The sequence below is a fragment of the Bubalus bubalis genome, chromosome 13, assembly GCF_019923935.1.
Source record: "Bubalus bubalis isolate 160015118507 breed Murrah chromosome 13, NDDB_SH_1, whole genome shotgun sequence".
Taxonomy (NCBI): domain Eukaryota; kingdom Metazoa; phylum Chordata; class Mammalia; order Artiodactyla; family Bovidae; genus Bubalus; species Bubalus bubalis.
The window spans coordinates 10,295,373-10,317,732 of NC_059169.1; the positions used below are offsets into that span (position 1 = coordinate 10,295,373).

The 22,360-nt window shown below is 39.4% G+C and overlaps 1 protein-coding gene across 5 annotated transcripts in view; it reads right to left on the bottom strand.

Moving 5' to 3' along the window:
• PCCA (propionyl-CoA carboxylase subunit alpha) overlaps positions 1–22,360 on the bottom strand; it is a 363,650-nt gene that overhangs the window by 301,680 nt on the left and 39,610 nt on the right. For 3 of the 5 annotated variants that reach the window (XM_025262607.3, XM_025262609.3, XM_025262610.3), the window contains exons 5-6: positions 7,234–7,347; positions 5,083–5,136 (exon numbers count right to left, since the gene is read on the bottom strand). The exons of 1 other annotated variant lie outside the window; for it this stretch is intronic. In XM_025262607.3, coding sequence (XP_025118392.3) covers positions 5,083–5,136; positions 7,234–7,347 — 168 coding nt within the window. The remainder of the gene's footprint in view (positions 1–5,082; positions 5,137–7,233; positions 7,348–22,360) is intronic. One more of the 5 variants, XM_025262608.3, reaches the window with a different exon arrangement.

Here is a 22,360-nt window from a genome sequence, read left to right on the forward strand (position 1 = left end):
GTTCCTTACCAATAGCGTGTGATTGCTGGCCTATCACTGCATCTGAGTCTCAGATTTCTTTTTGTTAAATGGTTGCATGAATTAAATGAAATCATATAGGTCAAGGTGAAAGTATTTTGCAAACTACAGAATCATGCATATGTGTACAGGAATATAATATTATCAGATTATTAATCTCAACAGGAAAAACAACTAAGCTCACAAAATACACATGAAAATAATATCAGATTTCCCCCAAAATGCTAATATTAACTATCTCATTCTCAAAAAATAAATAAATAAATAAAACTCTTCAATAGCTCTCTCTATTGACTACAGTAATAATTACTAACACCTATAATGGATAAGGTGATCTGCCTGGTAATGCCAGACTTTGTGCTAAGTTCGTTATACATGTGGTTTCTAATCTTTACAACAACCCTACAGGGTAGATGTCGCTCTCTTCAGTTTAAAGGAAAAAAATTTGATCTATTTGAAAATCTGCTACTATGAACAACCTTACAATGAACATTTTTAAAGTATATCTTTGTAGGTGAAATTCTTAAGAGTGGAATTATTGAGTCAAAGAATATATAAGCTTTAAATTTTGGTAATCCTAGCAAATTTCTGGAACAAAAAGAAAAGAGGGGGCTGAAAGAATTTACACTCCCATGAACAAGAAGACGCTTCCTGTTCAATTGCCTACACTGGATATTATAGCTATTTTTTAAATGTTTGGTCAATTCAATGGATTTAAAATATCCATCTCACTATTGTTTTTGAAAGTTGTACTCTTTATCTTACTAAACAGTCTCCAACAAAGAAAGACAAAAAATACAATCATCACACCTCAACTGCTTCCCACAGTTCCTCTCTCCACCCTCAATGCTGAGCATTGTAGATAGAATGCACTATCTGTATATATGCATATATACACTTATCTTTTAAATACATGGATAAGACCCATACATGAGACACAAATTATTAAATCTAACATGAATTTCTTATAAAGGTAACTACTGCAACTTATAATGCTGTGCTGCATTAAAATATGATATGATAACATGAAAATATACATATATAAAAAAATGGAAAGATAACAGAAATACCAGGAAATCTTTTCAATGCGTGCTCAGTCGCTCGGTCTGACTTTTTGCAACCCCATGGTCTGTAGCCTGCCAGGCTCCTCTGTCCATGGGATTTCCCAGGCAAAAATACTGGAGTGGGTTACCACTTCCTTCTCCAGGGGATCTTCCCTATCCAGGGATGGAACCTGCATCTCTTGCATTGGCAGGCAGATTCTTTACCAACTGCGCCACCTGGGAAGCCCCAGGAAATTGCTTTAAATCTCATTTAATCTTTAAATCACTCTTTCCAGGGGCTGAAACAAGATTTTGTTTAAATTATATGCAGTAAGGATACTCTATAATCTGATCCCACTTCATATAAGTTAAGCATAAAGAATAATTAGCCTTGTAAAAAATATGTATAAAGTTTAGAATGCTTTTGACATTTGATTCATGGTACTTTCTAAAGCAAAAAAAAATTGCATAAATCAGAAAAAAATTTAAGAAATCATTTATTCAAAGTTGTAAACTAAAAACAATATATCAGATGATAAAGCACAAATATCTTTTCTATCAACAAAGTAAATACTATGCTGATTTTGAACAGCAATAAAACAAATACAGAACCAGAAATTAATGGGCGGGGCCCTCCACATTTGATTAAATTTCAAACGTAAGTCACACTATTACAGTAAAAGGAACTCCACAGTAATTAATCTTAAAAATCTCTTTTCCGTGTTCTGCTCATCTTTCTTGCCAAAGGTTGTCACCAACATAGTAGTCTATCACCACTATCTTGGAAAGCAGATTCTAATACACCCAGTTTGAGATAATAACTATTAGATTTCAATGGCTCATCACTAACCACACAATGTTGATATGCATAACAAAATCAGTAAGTAATTCTATGTCATTCTGCTATTTTTATGGAATTTGGCAGCTATAGCCAGACATTTCAAAAGGAATAATTTAAATGGCACACTTCAATGGGAAAAGTTTTAATGCTAGGAAAATTATATCCCAAGTTAAGAATCTTGCCATGATGTACAAAAAGAGAAGGTTAGTTATCATCAACTACATGTTTTCATGGTGAATAAAAACACACAGCAATACCACTTTCCCATTACAAAACCATCCCTTCTGTCATAGGAGGAAAGTTTTCTTGCAGGTTATTCTATGATTCTTCATCTAATAATATTTCCTGAATCTTTCCATAACATTCATTGAACTTACTACACAGAAATCATTAGGTGATAAAACAAAAGAGAATCAAAGAATGAGAAGACCAAGTTTTTTATTTTAAGAGACTAAAATACAGAAACAATTTTAACATAATAGGGAAGGTGATATAGCAAGTAAGAAATTTTTTTTTTAAAATGTTAATGCTCTAGAAGACAGAGGAAAAAGATTAGTTCTCACCAGAGGGACATGGAAAACTATTCTGGTAGGGGTAACATGAACTGTGCCTTCAAAGAGAGATGGTAGTTGGAAATGTGGAGCGAGGGGACAGGTGGGACCACTGAGGACAGTGGTAAGAAGGAAGGGACAGGGAGAACCAGCCATATTTGGGAACAGCGCTCAGTCTGGCTTGGCTGAGGCATAGCATGGATAAAGGAAAATGGAGGAGATAAAAATAGAAAAATAAATGAGAAAGGAGGGTTAGTCATACATTCTATCCTCTTTTCTCTAACATGAAACACCCAATGGCACAATCTTATCCTCATTAACAGAGAGTCTGAACTTCTTCATAACACTTTCCTCCCTGAAGTCATGTGGGTACCTGACGTATTTTTCACAACATGACTGTGAGCTGCTCATGAGCAAGACACACATCTGATGCAATTTTATATCGTTCTTAAATGCCTTGAACATAAGATATCAACTGATCCTTTTTAATGACTGCATAAATGCATGAATGAACTTATTAGCATTTCACTTCTCCCAGACTCAGATACTCATCTCTACTGCTGCTGCTAAGTTGCTTCAGTCGTGTCCAACTCTGTGCGACCCCATAGACAGCGCCCCACTAGGCTCCTCTGTCCCTGGGATTCTCCAGGCAAGAATACTGGAGTAGGTTGCCATTTCCTTCTCCAATGCATGAAAGTGAAACATGAAAGTGAAGTCGCTCAGTTGTGCCCAACTCTCAGCAACCCCGTGGTCTGCAGCCTACCAGGCTCCTCTGTCCATGGGATTTTCCAGGCCAAGAGTACTGGAGTGGGTTGCCATTGCCTTCTCTGACTCATCTATACTAGGAGCTGGCAAACTTCTTCTATGAAGGGCCATACCATAAATATTTATTTGCAGGCCATTCAGTCTTTACTACAGCTCTGCAACCCTGCTATTCTAAAGCAGAAGCAGCCACAGACAACTCACCTGTTATCACTGTGAGGCTGTGTGACAATAAAACTTAATTTATAATACAAAAACAGACCGCAGCCGCATTTGGCCTATGGACCATAGTTTAGAGACTCCTCATTCATACAAACTTAAATATGTCATTTGTACAAACATATTTAAAATATATTCAAATCATTTTCTTACATAATGACAGAACCTCAGCCAAAATTTCAAACAAGATAATAAAAAGTGATAAACAGGAAAATGTGGATACACTGCACAAAACCTCGGAGATCTGGACCCTCAGATACCTATACCTCATGTGCCCTCTCCAGACATTTCTTACTATTAGCCATCTTTGTGAGCTCAAGTCACAACTTCTTCAGGCCTTAGTTTTTAATCTGCAAAGTAAATTGGTTGAAACAGATCATTCTGAGCTAGAACTCTATGATCTTTAGATTTGTCCAAATTAAATTTATGAATTTTAAGTGAAAATAGTCAATGCTATGGTTTTTCCAGTCACCATGTAGACCTGTGAGAGCTGGACCATAAAGAAGGCTGACTGCTGAAGAACTGATGCTTTTGGATTGTGGTGCTGGAGAAGACTCTTGAGAGGCCCTTGGACTACAAGGAGATCAAACCAGTCAATCCTAAAGGAAACTGACCCTGAATATTCATTGGAAGGACTGATGCTGAAGCTGACGCTCCAATATTTTGGCCACCTGATGGTGAAGAGCTGACTCACTGGAAAAGACCCTGATGCTGGGAAAGATTGAAGGCAAAGGAGAAGGGAGCAGCAGAAGACAAGATGGCTAGATAGCATTATTGACTCAATGGACATGAATTTGAACAAACTCCAGGAGATAGTGAAGGACAGGGGAGCCCGGCATGCTGTAGTTCATGGGGTCACAGAGTCAGATATGACTTAGCGACTGAACAACAATAACATCTTCAAAATGGTAATTGCATTCATTAAGTAATTTTGACTCAAAAGAACAAAATACAAGCATAATGCAGAAACAAAGTATAATGTACTAAAATATTAAGTTAACTTAATACCTAACTGATCTAAGGAGTTTCTTGAAACATTATTTAATATCCTTCTTTAGTACCCAAAAACTAAGGTTTCAGTACCATCTTGAATGTAGATGTAAATACACTTGGAAAATCAGTTTAATAGCAAATATAGGTTCACAAACCTAGTCAGGATGATGGTATCAGCAGGATACTCAAATCATTAAAAAAAAAAAAAAAAAAAAACTTTTCCCACAATAAGGAAGCCGTAATAAGATTTAAAATTAAATGCCATAATAGGCAATAAAAGGGACAAATACCAGAATCTTACTTCTGGCTTCACATTCCTGCTTATGGTACGATAATAAATCACTGGACTCCCTGACATATTTAGCTAAAAGTCTGAAATATTTAATTTTAAAAGTCAAAATCCACACAACGTGTAATAAACTAGGTATTATTCATTATGTGTAATGATGATTTTACAACTTTTCCATATTTTACTCTTCAAATCAAGACTTAAGATTACAGAATAAGTCTTCACTTTTCCCAAACTATTTTCAAAGAATCATTTTTGGGTCAATTAAAAGTTTATAACTCACCACTACTCACATTTACAAAAGCAACACAATCACACTGCTTTCTAAATTATAAGCTAACAGTTTCTCGTTCATTACAAACTTACCAAACGTTTGGCAAATTCTTTGTTTTCTGAGAGAAATCCATAACCTGGATGTACCTTAGAAATGAAAACAAAAAGCACTTTCAGTTTTACCGATTTGCAAAACCTTTATAATAAGCAAAACAAAGAGAACGTTAATGCATTTATTGTTTAGGGCTCTCGAGTAAGGTTACTGGCCTCTCTAACATCCTGAATATCTCTAACTTAGTTTCCGAGTTCAAACCCAAATGCCAAGAAATCACTGGCAGCACGCTGCTTCTGACCTAACCACAGCCAAGGCCGGCTACATACACACCTTCCTGCCAACTTGCACTTGGCTATGCTACTCAACCCCACCCAAACTCCCCCACTTTTCCTGAGACCAACTTTGGTCATAAGCTTGGTGGGTCAAAGAACTATGTTAAAGGAAACCTTTCACAAGATGGAGAAACTCTGAACTCCCCTTCCTTTACAGTACCAGAAAAACTGCTACCTTCCAACACCCTGGCTACTGTATTTTATTCCTGATATTATGAACATACTCAGCCACTACCCAATGATCAGTTTTCATCAAACCTAACTGAAATCAACGTTTGGCTTTACTTTTTCACCATACTCTGGATTTTTCTTCTAATATTTGCCCCTCTTCCCCTCCTCATTCCACTCAGCCAGTGACAACCACTCCATGCTCTCCTCTCTCACAAGCCACACTGCAACAACTTAAATTCTACCATCCTGTTCTAATCAAGTAAATTTGACCAAACATAAATTTAGTCACTCTATTATTAGTATTAAACATATTTCTAAGAAAATAATTCTGCTACATGTCAAATTTCTAAGTGAGCCAATATCATAATCTAATCTAGAAGTATCTATGCATTTGAGATTTCTTTTTTTACCTGAATGTTTATTTTTTTCTCTGCAATTACATGATCAACTTGGTATAAAAGGATAGGATCTTTTTTCCCTCAATTTTAAAGTTTAATCTATTTTTTCAACTTTTTATTTTATTTTGGACCATAGGCAATTAATAATTTTGTGATAGTTTCAGGTGGATAGCAAAGAGATTCAGACATACATATACATGTATCCACTCTCCCACAAACTCCCCTCCCATCCAGGCTGCCACATAAGTATATTCACATCTGAGATTTTTTAAATGTTAAACTAAGCTTTATGAACATGATACAGAGTAATTTACACTACTACATCATATGAGAGGAGTTTCACTCCAACAATTTCATTTTATATAAACATTTAACTAAAGATTGTATCCTGGCAATCTATAGTTTTACTACGAGTTAACACAGTTTTATCTTTATAGGTTAACAAGAGTTTTACCTTCACTAACTCTGCTAATAAATTATAACATCTATAATAAGGGCTCATGAATTCAGTTTTTTCTTCAAACAGGCATCTTAGTAAAAGTTTTTTTTTTCCCCCCAAAAGAAATGTGCCCACTAATTGGAGCACTCCAGGCTAATTGCTGGTATTGGCTGCTTCTATCCAATTTCAGATAACTCTGCAGAGGTTTTCAACGTTATATGTAATTAGTTCTCTGATAAACACACACACACACAGCAACAATATTAATAAAACACTATGGCCAATCAGAAACTTTTTTTCCCCTTGGATTCCACTCCATTCACACAGAATTGGGGATGGGGAGAACTGCCAATTTCTCCATGTAAATCATGTACATTCCATTGACACCAAACCCAAATAATTACCAACTGCAATCTTATTTCTGGAAGTATAAGGAGGCACAGATAATTTATGAATGATTAAAACAGAATTTAAGACAGGGTCTTTTGGATCCTATTTATAAAACACTTTTTTAAAACTATTATCACGCTGAAAGGGTTAATACTCAAAACTAATTGGGATTTCTTTTTTTTTTTTTTTCCCTTCTCCTAGCAAATTTGGAAATGAACTGAAACTGCTCCCTGGTGTGAAAGCTGAACCCAACAGCCACCTGCGAGATCAGAGACTAACCCTGCCCAAGGCCACGAAGCCTCTGACTCCCAGTAGCGGATTCGGCCACATTTCACTCATGTGACATGAACTGCAACGGCACTTTCAATCATTCTTTCCTTTTTTTTTTTAAATACAAACTCGAGCGTTCCGCTCACTACATATGGAACAGCTGCGGCAGATGGATTCATTCGGACTCACAGCCTGGGCCCCGGTGCTCCTGGCGGCGCCCACGATGGCGCCCACGTTGAGGTAGCTCTTACTGGTGGGGGCTGGGCCGACGCAGACGGCCTCGTCCGCCATCTTCACGTGAACCTGGGGAGAAATCGCTGCGTTACCAGGGCCTCCCAGCAAAGGAACCGCCTGCATCTGCAGGCATACCCAGAACGGCGAACCCGAGGGCATCGCTGTCCTCACCGCTCTCTCTGAATACGCACTGGGAAGCTACAGTGTGGCAAATAAGCTCAGGGGCTGTATGAAGCATGATTTCATTTATTACAAGCCCAACTCACTGTCTAACCCGATCATTTCCACACCAATTTGATTAGGTAAAATCACAGCAAACAATTTTAGCCTCCTATTCATATTCAGTTCATCTCCACATAAATCTTGTATCAAAAACGACCCTGTTACATGTAGCCAGGGTAGCCTAATATACTAATAACAAGCACTCCTGCCCAGTTCTAAGCAAGCTCCCCAGGAAGTGGAGATGATTAGAGGAACTGAGTGAAGGGATGGGGTGAGTGTTCCTGCTCAGCATCAGGTCAGCACCAGGCACAAACTGAAGCTCAGAACTGAAGAGTTCAATACCACCACACACGTGCCAGAAAACCTTGAGAATCGTTTAAACAGTCTTACATGCGATCCTCATCCATTTTAACCTTTCTTCCTAAAAGAACCAATACATGCATTAAGTTCTACATCAACTCCAAATTTAAGAATATGTGCTCCATTTTTAAGACTATTCCCTCCACAGTGTTTCAAACCTATTTTTGCTTAAGAAACGCAAGGCATTCAATATAGAGTAGAGTAAGTTACTTACTTCTGAAAGCAATCCATTCTTTTAAAATGATGAAAGGGATTCATAATGTTTTTGAAATGGCTTTTCCTAACAGTTTTCCAGGTTAAGGAACTCTGTTTAAATTTATTTTACAAGGCAGTCATTAAAAACTGGAATACATCCATATACCTGGGCATGTATTACCCTCTTCCAAAAAGTCTAAGGTGGAAAATACATTTGGGTATTGCTAAGTTATATTCCCCAGCTGTAAAGTAGTTTTTAAAGAAGCACTTGGTTTTAAATGAGATCAAAAAAAGAAAAAACACCAAAAACAACCCACCCAAGTCATCTTTAAGAAAGTTCAGAGTTATCTTTATCAATTCAATTAAATATTTTCAAACTATGCAAAAAACTGTATGGTGTATTGAAAGGTTAAAAATACTTACTACTCAAGGGATTTATAGATCAGTATCTTAACATCAAATACTCAAATCTACACAGTTCAGTTTCTCTAATAATATCCGAGGAAAGGCAGATGGGCTCACAAAAGAATCCTAAAGATTCCCAAACTCAAAGCAAGGCTCTCCTGTATGTCTTGCTTACTGCCAACTTCAACTTGCTCTTCTCCCCTCAGACCAGAATGCCCACTCTTCTGCTGCCCTCTGCCCAGGTCAGTCCCTATTAATAGCAATTCAGCTGCTGTAGTTGTGGTTGTGGGTTTTCTCTATAAGAAAGAAATTGAATACTGAACACTCCTTTAAAAAGAATGCCTAAATCAGGTGGGGATAGTTTTTAAAGTTAAATCCACACTTATTCTGTGCCTTTATCTCCCTCCAGGTGCTACTCGGTGTTTCAAGTTTCACTTCTACCAGAGTCTTCAGATGAATCTCCTATGATCTGAGCTTCGATAGTACCTGGTACAAAATTTAACATTTCATCGCCTCCTGCCCAGTAATGTCATTTTGACTGCTTTACAGATTACATCTGTTAAAATTTATACACTCTCCTTTGCCAGATCATAAGGTCCTGCAATGCAGAAGTTGTCTTAAATTCCTTAAAAAAAAAAAATCTGTTTTGCTGTCTCATACACAGGGTTATTGTGTAACAGACACTGATGTATAAAACAGTCTTGTGGACTCTGTGGGAGAGGGAGAGGGTGGGAAGATTTGGGAGAGTGGCATTGAAACATGTAAAATATCATGTATGAAATGAAAAAAAAAAAAAAAATCTCTCCCAGCACAGTTTTACTGCTACAAGCTTTTAAATTTATAGATACACTTGAATGACTACTTAACTTTCACTGTTAAGCCATTGTCTTTGAGGTAAAAGGCTATGCTAAATTAAACCTTCTCCAATTTTAGTAATCCATATGGCAACTAAGGATTATATGGTGGGGGGTGGGGGGGTGGGGATGGGATTGAAACATATACACACGCATCCATGTGTATTGGTATGGCCAAATTTTCTACAATAAATATGCATTAAAAAGGAGGGGAACTCTAATAACATTTTGACTTGTTTACTTTCAGGCTTTTATCTAAATATACTTCTGTAACCAAACTGCATATATGATGTTGCATCCCTTGTTTTTCAACTATCATCAAAATAGACACTCTTCCTAGATCAGCACAAACTCTTACATGTAAACATACTGAGAATCTAGCTCAAAGCCTAACATGTTTTAGCAGATCATTAATATTGTTTGAATAAACATTCAAATAAATACATCAAAAGCAGGTCAAAACTGCCTATGGACTTTACAAAGAAAAGCAAAACATGCTGTTTCTAAGGGGTTGGTCGGTTTCTTCTATTTCTCAGAAACAAGTCTTGCTTTAAGGTAGAAGCATATACTAGCATCTCAAGTCCACAGTCTGGCACAGGCTCAGTACTAGCAAAACTACGTGGTGAAACCATTTGAGAGAGGAAAAAACACTAGGAACATTCTGCTGCCTTAGTGCCCAAGGAGATATTTATGAGCCAACCAGGAAAGAACAGTTTAAAACACTTTCAAAACCCAATTTCAATTTGGTTGCTACTGTTCTAAATGACTAAAGTGATTTCTTTGGCTTAATAATATTAATACAAAGTGAAAGTCACTCAGTCGTGTCTGACTCTTTACGACCCCATGGACTACACTGTCTGTGGAACTCTCCAGGCCAGGATACTGGAGTGGGTAGCTGTTCCCTTCTCCAGCATATCTTCCCAACCCAGAGATTGAACCCAGGTCTCCCAAATTGCAGGCATTTTCTTTACCAGCTGAGCCACAAGGGAAGCCCAAGAATATCAGAGTGGGTAGCCTATCCCTTCTCCAGCAGATCTTCCCAACCCAGGAATCGAACCAAGGTCTTCCGCGTTGCAGGTGGATTCTTCACCAGCTGAGCTACTAGGGAAGCCCATGATATTAATACAAAACAAACTGCATTCAAGCAGTGCAGACTCTCCTCTCAAGAATGACTTAGCAGCATCACCCACACTGACTAGATGTATTTATGTCTTAAAAATGTCAATACCCTGAAAAAATATAAATTTCATTTTTATATTTCAATAGTAAAATGAAAATATAACAATAATGGAAAACTGAAACTGAACTAGTGAATTAACCAGGATATTGCTGACAGCAAGTTTCAAATAGAAAATCAGATTTTAAGTACTAAGTCAAGGAGTTAGTCTTCACAAACTTTTCCAATAGAAAAGTTTCCAAATGGGGTTTTATTTATTTTAAAGATTATTAGTTTCCTCCTCAAGCATTAGTTTTTATATAGGTAAAGAATCTGCCTGCAAGACAGGAGATCCGGGTTTGATCCCTGAGTTGGGAAGATGCCCTAGAAAAGGGAATGTCCACCCACTCCAGTATTCTTGCCTGGAGAATTCCATTCAGAGCAGTCTGATGGGCTACAGTCCATGGGGTCGCAAAGAGTCAAGACACAATTTGACGACTAACACTTGGAAATTTTTTGATTCTTTAAATAGGGGGAAATTACTTGTATCAGCCTTTTATTTTAGGCCAAATAACAATCTAGCAGAAGAAGGATGTGTTTTTAAATTTATGGGACTGAAAAAATCATCTTCCTTATTGACTTTTTGTTTAAATAATTAAATGCTTGGCCATAGATAGGTTAAAAATTATGTCTGAATTTTAAGACTTTGAGTTAATGGAAATTTTCATATTAGTCCATTAGATGCCTGAGACATGATGAAAAGATAACTCAGCTTGGGCCCTAATCTTATCAAATAAATTGCACCTAAGGTGAAAAGGAGACTAAAAAAAATAGACTAGATCAGCTCTATCTAGGGAAAGAAAGCTTTGAAATATTAAACCAAACTAGTAGAGAATGAGAAAGCTAAGGAAGACAAGCAGTGCTAAAGATGTTTCTTCCCCACAGACATAGAGGACAGACTTGGAGACAGTGGGGCAAGGACAGGGCGAGACGAACGGAGAGAGCGGCGTGGATCAGATAAGCACATCACCACGGGGAAACCAGAGCCGGGGGAAGCCACTGTGCGACGCAGGAAGCTCAGCCCGGCGCACAGCCAACGGGGGCTGACGAGGTCTCCAGGGACTGACAGCAGTGGCAGGCCACGGCCTTCACAGCCTGCAGGGGCTCAGAGAGCGGATGGCACAGAGAGCTGGTGAGCGCGGGGGCCCCACGCTAAACTAGAAGAATGTGGCCACGGTGAGAAAGGCAGCAAGGTAGGGAAGTGGGGCTGGGAGAGGCAGCCTGACCTGCTCTTGTCTTCAAACACCCAACCCAAGGCAGAGGTCAAGGAAGCTCAGGAGATACACTCCATCCCACTGCTGGGCATACACACCAAGGCAACCAGAACTGAAGAGACACGTGTACCCCAGTGTTCATCGCAGCACTGTTTATGATAGCCAGGATGTGGAAGCAACCTAGATGTCCATCAGCAGATGAATGGATAAGAAAGCTGTGGTACATATACACATGGAATATTACTCAGCCGTTAAAAAGAATACATTTGAATCAGTTCTGATGAGGTGGATGATACTGGAGCCTATTATACAGAGTGAAGTAAGCCAGAAAGAAAAACACCAATACAGTATACTAACGCATATATATGGAATTTAGAAAGATCGTAACAATAACCCTATATGCGAGACAGACAAAGAGACACAGATGTATAGAACAGTCTTTTGGACTCTGTGGGAGAAGGCAAGGGTGGGATGATCTGAGAAAATAGCATTGAAACATGTATATTATCATATGTGGAACAGATCGCCAGGTTCGACGCATGAGACAGGTGCTCAGGGCTGGTGCACTGGGATGACCCTGAGGGATGGGATAGGGAGGGAAGTGGGAGGGGGGTTCAGAATGGGGAACACATGTACACCCATGGCTGATTCATATCAGTGCATGGCAAAAACCACTACAATATTGTAAAGTAATTAGCCTCCAACCAAAATAAATAAATTAAAATTTTTAAAAATTGAAATAAAAAAAAAGAGATACACTCCACAGATGTCAGTCTCCTGAAGACTGATCCATAAGGAAAAAGTCTGATAAAATTAATCAAAATTTAAAACTTTTGTTCTTCAAAGACACTATTAATAACAATGTGATTCCACTTCCCACCCAACAGGATATCTATAATCAAAAAGATAATGACAAACATTGGTGAGAATGAGGAGAAACTTGAACCCACATACTCCACTAGTGGGAATGTAAAATGGTACAGCTGCTTTGAAAAACAGTCTGTTAGTACCTAAAAAGTATAGTTATCAAATGACCCAGCAATTCCACTCCTAAGCATACACACCCAAGAGAAATGATAATATATGCCCAAACACATGTACACAATTGTTCATAACATGCTTATTCATAGTATCAAAAACTGGAAGCCACCCAAATGGCCAGCAGATGGTAAATAGACAAAGCAAAATGTATTCGATTCATATAGTAGAGTATTACTCGGCCAAAAAAAGGGCCACAAACTGATAAATGTAGTAACATAAATCTCAAAAAATCCAAAATTGGGATAGGAGTACATCAAGGCTGTATATTGTCACCTGGCTTATTTAACTTATATGCAGAGTACATCATGCAAACTGCTGGCTGGATAAACCACAAGCTGGAATCAAGACTGCTGGGAGAAATAACAACCTTGGATATGCAGATGATACCACTCTAATGTCAGAAAGTGAAGAGGAACTAAAGAAGCTCTTGATGAAGGTGAAAGAGGAGAGTGGAAAAGCTGGCTTAAAACTGAACATTCAAAAAACTAATATCATGGCATCTGGTCCCATCACTTTATGGCAAATAGATGTGAAAAAGCTGGAAACAGTGGCAGATTTTATTTTCTTGGGCTCAAAAAAATCACTGCAGATGGTGAATGGAGCCATGAAATTAAAAGACACTCGCTCCGTGGACAAAAAGCTATGACAAACCTCAACAGCATATTAAAAAGCAGAGACATCACTTTGTTGACACAGGTCTGTATAGTCAAAGCTATGGTTTTTCAGTCATCTGCGGATGTGACAGTTGGACCATAAAAAAGGTTGAGCGCCAAAGAAGTGATGCCTTTCAATTGCAGTGCTGGAGAAGACTCTTGAGAGTTCCTGAGACAACAAGAAGATTAAACCAGTCCATCCTAAAGGAAATTAACCCTGAATATTCACTGGAAATACTGATGCTGAAGCTGAAGTTCCACTACTTTGGCCACGTGATGCAAAGAGCCAACTCATTGGAGGAAACCCTGATGCTGGGAAAGATTGAGGGCAGGAGAAAGAAGGGGGCGACAGAGGATGAGATGGTTGGATGGCATCACGGACTCAATGGACATGGGTTTGAACACACTCTGGGAGACAGTGAAGGACAGGGAAGCCTGGTGCACTGCAGTCCACAGGGTCGCAAAGAGTCAGACGTGACTTAGCGGCTGAACAACCACAAAAACATTATTCTACCTGAAAAAGCCAGACACAAAAGGCCCACTATTAAATAATTCGATGTATCTGAAAATTTTTAGAAAATGCAACACTACAGACAAAGCGTATCAGTGGCTACCGAGGTGAAGGTGGCAACAAGAGTGACTGCAGATGGACACAAAGAGGTCTTTCCGGGTGATGGCTACCTTCTAAAACTGGACAGTGGTGCGAGTTGCACAAGTCTAAAAAGTACACCATGATTCAATAAAATTGTTAAATAAAATCAGGAAATTTCATATAAAAATATTTTAAATCCACTGTGCTGTGAGGTCTAATGAGATACTCCTGGTACACAGCACAGTGCTATATGCTATTAATTTTTGATTAATGACTAACCAATAAAGAGAAAGTTAAGATTCACCTGACAAAGAAGATTCCTGAGATAGAAGCCAACTGAGAAGGGCATTCCAGGAGTACAAACACTGTACCAGATGCATGGAGGCCTGAGAGGGAATGAAAATGGTACGGAAGTAATAAGCATCAAAGCAGAAGGGACCAGTGCTGTGTGCTCCAGACAGGCCAGAGAAGGTAGGGACTCAGAATAGCTACTGGATCCAATGAACCAGATCTCTGGCAACTTTGGGGACTTACTCAAACAACAGAAACAGAAGCCAGGCGTCCCTCAGTTGAAGAGCAAATGGGAGGCAAGAAAAGAAAGGCAAGCCGAAGATGACTAGTCTTTCGTGTATGTGTTGCTGCTGCTGCTAAGTTGCTTCAGTCGTGTCCGACTCCCAGTGACCCCATGGACTGCAGCCCACCAGGCCTCTCTGTCCATGGGATTTTCCAGGCATGAGTACTGGAGTGGGGTGCCATTGCCTCATGTATGTGGCTTACCCGTAATGCCAGGGAATGTTGGGGATGCAAGAGGATCTTACCTTCTTCTCTCTGTAACTGTTGGTAAGATGCAGTACACACACAAGGTATTCAATAAAACTTCTTCACTGCAGCTTGATAGAGCTTTTCAGGGAGATGTCCTCACAGAAATACCTAACAGATGTGAGTGTGTGTGCCCAGGCTCACAAACCTGACTAGAAGGCCCTAAGATCAGCAGCCAAACACACGGCTGTGAAGACAAAAGACAACCTGGAAAGAGACTCTACAAAATTTATAGAGATTCAATGGGAAAAGTTCGGGAAATAGAAGGTGGTGATGGTTGTAGCAGTGTAAACACACAATGCCACTGAGCTGTACAATTAAAAATACAGTGATAAACGTTATGTAATTTTACAGTCTTTTAAAAACTATGTAGATTCATCACAACTTACAGGCTATCACTGACAAGCAATTGTGAAAAAAATGTAGTTTCAGAACTTATATAGTCTGCTACACACACACACACGTGCACGTGTGTGCACACACATGCTGCACTTCACAGGTCGCAAACAGTTGGACACAACTTAGCGACTAAACGACAAGAAGAAAAAATTCAACATGGGAGGAAAAACACAAACAACACAAAAAAGAAAACATCAATAAAGAGAATGTGGGCATAATTCTAGCTTGTAATCATTTTCCATTTACTAAAGAAAAGCTACCACACATTCATTTAAGACTCTAGTCATGAATGCTTGAATATACATATGTAATTCTGAGTACAGATTTCTGGAACAATCATACAGTGAGAGTCTAGGAATAGAATTAAGAAATACCCTCCATTGTAAGCAGTATATTTTTCTTAAAGCATTCCCAAACCATACGAACAGTTAAATGTCAGTTCTAATAATTTAAATACAAATAGTCACCAATGCCAGGAGCTCTCGAAAACTCCTAGAACCTGGCCAGCATCACCACTGCTTCTGAGGTGCCGCTGATTGATAAGACTACACATCCAAGTGAGTCATCCAGGTGTGCTCAAGTTTTTTAATCCCAAGTAACGTAAGAATAGCTTGACAGAAAATTTACAAGTTTAAGCAACACAGATAACCATAACTTCTCATCCCCATTCAGGCCTCTCAGTCCCACTTCCTACTGAAACAAACTGTCGACGGTTGTGGATGCGTCCTTTCAGGCTTGGCTATTTTCATACGCACAGCAGACATAAAAGTGTATGGTTTTATACTGAGCTTAAGATTTTCTTCCCATAAATTGCATCACACTATGTATGATGTATATGATTTCTTGCAACTTGTTTAACTGCTATATAACATTCCTAGTGACTGGGTAAACCATAACTTAACCTTTTCTCCAGTAATGGATATTATGGCTCATCTGCAGATATTACAAGCTGCAAAAGGATTCTCTAAAAATGTATGCATATTTCTCTATGCATATTTCTATGAGAAAAGTACTTGAAAGTGTAAAGGCTATAAACCACATGCTTAAAAGCCTATGTCTATTAACGCTCTGAGCAGAGATGAACTTCTCCACACCACACCACCACTGAACATTTTTACTGTTTGCTGATCTAATTTTCTTAATCTAATGAATAAAAATGACTCCTGACTGGTTTTTAATTTGCATTTCTCTAATTATGAGTGCCTTTGGGCATATTTTCAGGTTTGTGAGCTATCTGCATTTCTTCTTTTGATCACTGATCATTTTTTAATTTAAGAGAGATCTTACAAAGAAACAAAGGCATCTTTGGGTTTTGGGTTTTTTTTAAAACGACATGTAACACCAAACCATTGTTCTTGTTCAAAGCTAAGCTAACAACTGTTTCAACCACAGCTGCAACCCCATCGCATTTTTTCTCTCCAGTTACCACTTCTCAGGTGAAGATGCAAGCTTAGACCTTTGTCTATGCCAGGGACCTCAACTGGGAGCAACTCTGTTCTGCAGGACACAGCTGGCAGCGGCTGCAGACAGTTCTGCTGGTCACGACGGTGGGACGGGAGGGTGCTACTGCTGTCCAGTGGGCAGAGGACAAGGACACTTCGAAGCATTCTATCAGACCATGAGCACGACGGCCGCCCAGAAAGAAGACTCACTTAACCCAAAATGCCAATGGTGCCACTGCTGAGAACCCCTGGGCTGTGCTTTTACATGATGTATATATTATTTTTCAGAGTGTGTGTGGGGAGGGTGGGGGTTAAACATTAATAGGGTTGATTTTTTTTTGGTCAGGCCATGTGGCATGCAGGATCTCAGTTCCCTAATCAGGGATTGCACCCTGCATTGGGAGTGTGGAGTTTTAACCACTGGACCGCCAGGGAAGTCCCACACTGATGGTATTTTCATATCACATGTCATTCTATATGTTCTTTTTCAGTCTTTAAAATGTCTCAGAGATGTTATATCAATACATAGAGATCTATCTTATTATTTTTTAACTGCTAGAGAATTCTGAGACATGGCCCTCCAGTCTGCCAGCCATCTCCCTGCAGGTGGACCCGAAGCATGAGGAATCACCATCTGGAGGACCATCATGATGTTTCCTCAGCAGACACGCTGTCCACTGCCCAGGTCTTGTCCTGCTCTGGATCTCTCTCTTCTGGAAAGGCTCCCATCTTTTACAGCCATCCTCTCCTGTCTGTGTTGTAGACAGCGGTTTTCTACTGAACAGTTCCATCTGCTCTCTGTCTTTCAGAAATTCCTCATCATTTCCAGGACCATACTCGCCACTCTGTTTTACAACAAAATTCTGGTTTGTTATTTTTTTTTCTTTTGAATTTGTCTTTTTAACTGTTTCTCTTCCTTGGGAATTTGGAATGGGAAGATAGAAGTCTGACTCACTCCACCAGCCTCAATTAGAAGTCAGGACCTTTAAAATTTTGTATTTTTTTTTTACCATAGAAAATATAGTATATTTTAATTTAAAAATCAAAAATTGTGACCAATATCGCTTTCTAATAGTTAGAACTTATTTTTAAGACTGTCATGAAAAATATCAACAGTTTCTTACACAGAATCTAATTTGTAATAAAAATCTGAAAATGCTGATCCAGCTCCTCAATTACTACAAATGCAACCTGGCTGCAGACAACACAGCTACCATTCCTCTCTTCGTGCATCTGAATGGTGAGTATCTTTTTCATAGCATCCATTCTACCTGGTGTCTGCTCATTTCTAGGAGCTCCCAAAGCTGGCTTTCTAACCTCAGATTCCACTTCCCAAACTGTCCAGCATTGCGGTTGGGTTCACAACGGGCATGAAAACCTTGATTTACAGCATATGATTGGTTCGTTTCTCTCCAAAGAGCTTCAGATGAGTATCAAAAATAACCTTCCCAATGCTCTTCTCCCCTGAAAATTCGTGGTACTCTATAGTTAGCTCCCTTACATGAAGCAGCGAGCATCAAAAGCCATCAGGGAGCTCAGGGTTTTCACGAGCATAGTCATTCTCGATAACAGGGACAAGATACAGGAAGCCACCCCAAAAATCTGGGAAACATTTCATTTTCTAAAAATATCCTTCCTTCTCATCAAAACACACTCCCACCCCCCAAAAAAAAAAACTCTTCTTCACCAGAGGACAGGACGAGTACTTTGAAGGAGCTCCAAAAACTATTCTGAATTCCTATTCCAAGCCTAACAATTCACCTTGACAGTTACCGATCCAAAGTGAGTTTGCCACTCAGTGAATTCTCCTATCACTCAGTGACTGGGCCTGGCAACCAGGAAATGAATGAAAGCAGAGACGTGCTTCTCTGGGGACTTAGTCTAGAGACTCAGAGAAACTCAGCTAAACAGAGCAAGGGTGTCAGGAATGAAGCAAAGATGAGTCACCCATCTTCTACCTTCCTTGGAACTGACACACCTAATCTAAGGTGAAGGGTAAGAAGACTCAAAATATAGGGAAAGTAGATACATGTCAGGAGAGATGAAGTCGCCTGCTAAGTTGAAGCATGACTCATCTCCGGAGTTCCACCCCTTCCAAGGAGCCTGGCACGCTCTACATCCCGAGCATGTAACTTCAGTGAACTTACCAGCTGCACGGAAGTACTCAGGTACAGACTCGAGCCTGTACAAAAGCTCATTTCATCTCACAGAGATTTCACAGTGAATTAGGTCTTTACTTTTGGAAAGAATTTGTGAGAGGATGCTATAAAGACGAGGTAAAAAGGTACCCAATCTGGCAGCAGCAATGGGCAAGGGGAAAAAAAAAAAAAAAAAAAAAATATATATATATATATATATATGACTGTGTAAGTCTGCAAGCTACTTGGCTTTTACTTCAAAATCTAACTTTTCTCTAAATGCAAATGCCTGGTTTGCTTAGGACAGAACACTTGGCGCAGCGGTCGGCACGCCTCTTTTGTATGAAAGAGTAAATACATATATCCAAATTGAAAGGGACATCTGGACAACAGAAGGTAGCAAAACCATGTGGCAGCTCGTTCTCTGGACAGAAGGACTATAGGAAAAGCTGTCCTACCAAAAAGAAAAACTATATATAATTAAAAGACCAGGAAAATTGAGTATCTGAGTATTATATCCAAAACTCAAAAGAAGAAAACATTTCCCTCCCAATGTTAGCTCCTAATTCCATTTATACAATACTGGTCCCTGTCTCCACTCTCTTTTCTAATTCAGCTATTCCATGTTCCACCCAGGAGGCGTCCCAGGTGGCTCAGTGGTAAAGAATCCATCTGCCAATGCAGGAAACACAGGTTTGATCCCTGGATCAGGAAGATCCCCTGGAGAAGGAAATGCAACCCATTCCAGTATTTTTGCCTGGGAAATCCCAAGCACAAAGGAGCCTGGTGGGCTACGTCCAAAGGATGGTGAAGAGTTGGGCACAACAGAGCACATGTTCCAGCCACCATATCCCTTTTACCACTGAGTAAACCCTGAACACTTCCCTGACTCTGTCCAACATTGATCACAGGTGCTCTACCACAGAAGGATAAAAAGAGATTTGATAAATCAGTCTCCTGCCTTCTAGGAATTCAGTCCAGTGCAAAGACAGACTTCCAAACCAACTGCAATTAAAATAAATAAAAGCATGTATAAAGAGCTAATGCAAAAAATGGTTTCATGACAAATCAGTTACAGAACTATTAAACTGGATAACTGATCAAAAGGAAAAAGTGAGAAGGGAACTATCAACAGAGAAAGGGCAGGCTCAAAATCATGGAATGTGAAAGGCCCCAGCATATTTAGAAATCTGTGAAATGGCTTGAAAACAAGGTGAGTAGGAGTCACTAGGAGGATGGTAGAAGAGAAAGATCGACTACAAGGAAAACCAGCTTGCAAGGAATCTTGAATGCCAGAGTCGAGTTTGGGCTTTAACCGGGAAGTCAGTGGTTCTCAACATTTATCTTCCATGGAAAGAAGATAACCGTTCATATGAGGAATGCGACACTCCATTATGAACAGCAGCTTACTATATGTGGCTGCAGTTGGGCCATTCCAAGCAATTAGCTGCAAATGTTCTCCTTTCTCCTCCAAGTCTCTCACATGAAGCTTAATAAGTAGAGACCTTTCTACTTAGGTAGAGACCTTTCTCGTCCTCTGACGTCACCTAACCAAATTTTTCCCATAATGTAGGATATACAGCATAACATATAGGATGCAAAAACAAATTAAGGTATATCAAAATCCTTCCCACACTCATTTTTAAATAACTTTTAACTAACACCACTGGTCATTCCAATTGCAGGTAAAATGGAGTAAGCATATTCCATTCTGTTTGTCCCACTGAATGCAGCTATGAAATCTGAACAGAATACATTAACCAACTACTTGTAAACTCTGAAAAGAACACAGCAACAGGCAGATGGAGGGAGAACAGAGTTCAAATGACCATGAACCAGCGATGAGACCAGCACTTTCCTCTGGGCACTGGGGTGCTGACAGAGACAGAAGCCCTGTATTTCTGACTCCAGAAGCAGAAAAGGGAGCTGCTAAGCAGTATGTGAAACAAGAACTTTCAGATATATAAGCTGGGTTTAGAAAAGGCAGAGGAACCAGAGATCAAATTGCCAGCATCTGCTGGATCATAGAGAAAGCAAGGGAATTCCAGAAATACATCTACTTCTGCATGATTGACTATGTTAAAGCCTTTGATTGTGTGGATCACAACAAACTGTGGAAAATTCTAAAAAGAGACCAGAATACCAGACCACCTTCCCTGCCTCCTGGGAAACCTGCATGTGGGTCAAGAAGCAACAGTTAGAACCTTACATGAAACAACAGATGGTTCAAAACTAGGAAAGGAGTAAGTCAAGCCTGTATATTGTCACCCTACTTATTCAACTTCTATGCAGAGTACATCATGCAGCCACGAAATTAAAAGACGCTTACTCCTTTGAAGAAAAGCTATGACAAACCTAGAGAGTGTATTAAAAAGCAAAGACATCACTTTGCCAATAAAGGTCCCTATAGTCAAGCTATGGTTTTTCCAAAAGTCATGTACGGGTGTGAGAGTTGGAACATAAAGAGGGCTGAGCACCGAAGAACTGATGCTTTCAAACTGTGGTGCTGAAGAAGACTCTTCAGAGTCACTGGGACAACAAGGAGATCAAACCAGTCAACCCTAAAGTAAATCAACCATGAATATTCATTGGAAGGACTGATGCCAAAGCCCCAATACTTTGGCCATCTGATGCGAAGAACTGACTCACTGGAAAAGACCCTGAAGCTGGGAAAGATTGAGGGTAAGAGAAGAAGGGGACAGCAGAGGATGAGATGGTTAGATAGCATCACTGACTCAACAGAAGTGAATTTCAGCAGACTCCAAGAAATAGTGAAGGACAGGGAAGCCTGCCATGCTGAATGAAGTTCATGGAGTCACAAAGAGTTGGACATGACTTAGTGACTGAACAACGAAGAATGATACACCACAATCAAGCAAGGCTTATACCCAAAATGAAGGACTGGTCAAATATTTTTAAATCAGCCACTCAATGCAAAATATCATACTATAATCAAAAGAGAAAAATACAGAGAGTCATGTCAATTGATTCAGAAAAAGTACTGATGAAAAAAAATTGTTAGAAAACCAGAAGTAGACAAGATCTTCCCCAACCTGATAAAGGGAATCTACAAAAATCAACAAATAACATCAAACTTAATACTGACTGACTGCTTTCCACTAGATTGGAAAATATGTACTATCAACACTCTTATAGCAAAACATACTGGAGCGTTCCCACCTAGTGTAATAAGGAAAGAAAAAAAAATGAGGCATACACATCATAAAAGAAGAAATAGAACTGTTAGTGTCAGACAGCTTAATCATCTTCACAAAATATCAAAAAAAGTGAAAGCATTAGTCACTCAGTTGTGTCCAACTCACTGCAACCCCATGGACTGTAGCCCACCAGGTTCCTCTGTCCATGGAATTTTCCAGGCAGGGATACTGCAGTGGGTAGCTGTCCATGGAATTTTCCAGGCAGGGATACTGCAGTGGGTAGCCATTCCCTTCTCCAGGGGATCTTCCCAACCCAGGTACGGAACCCAAGTCTCCCACATTGCAGGCACATTCTTAACCACCTGAGCCACCAG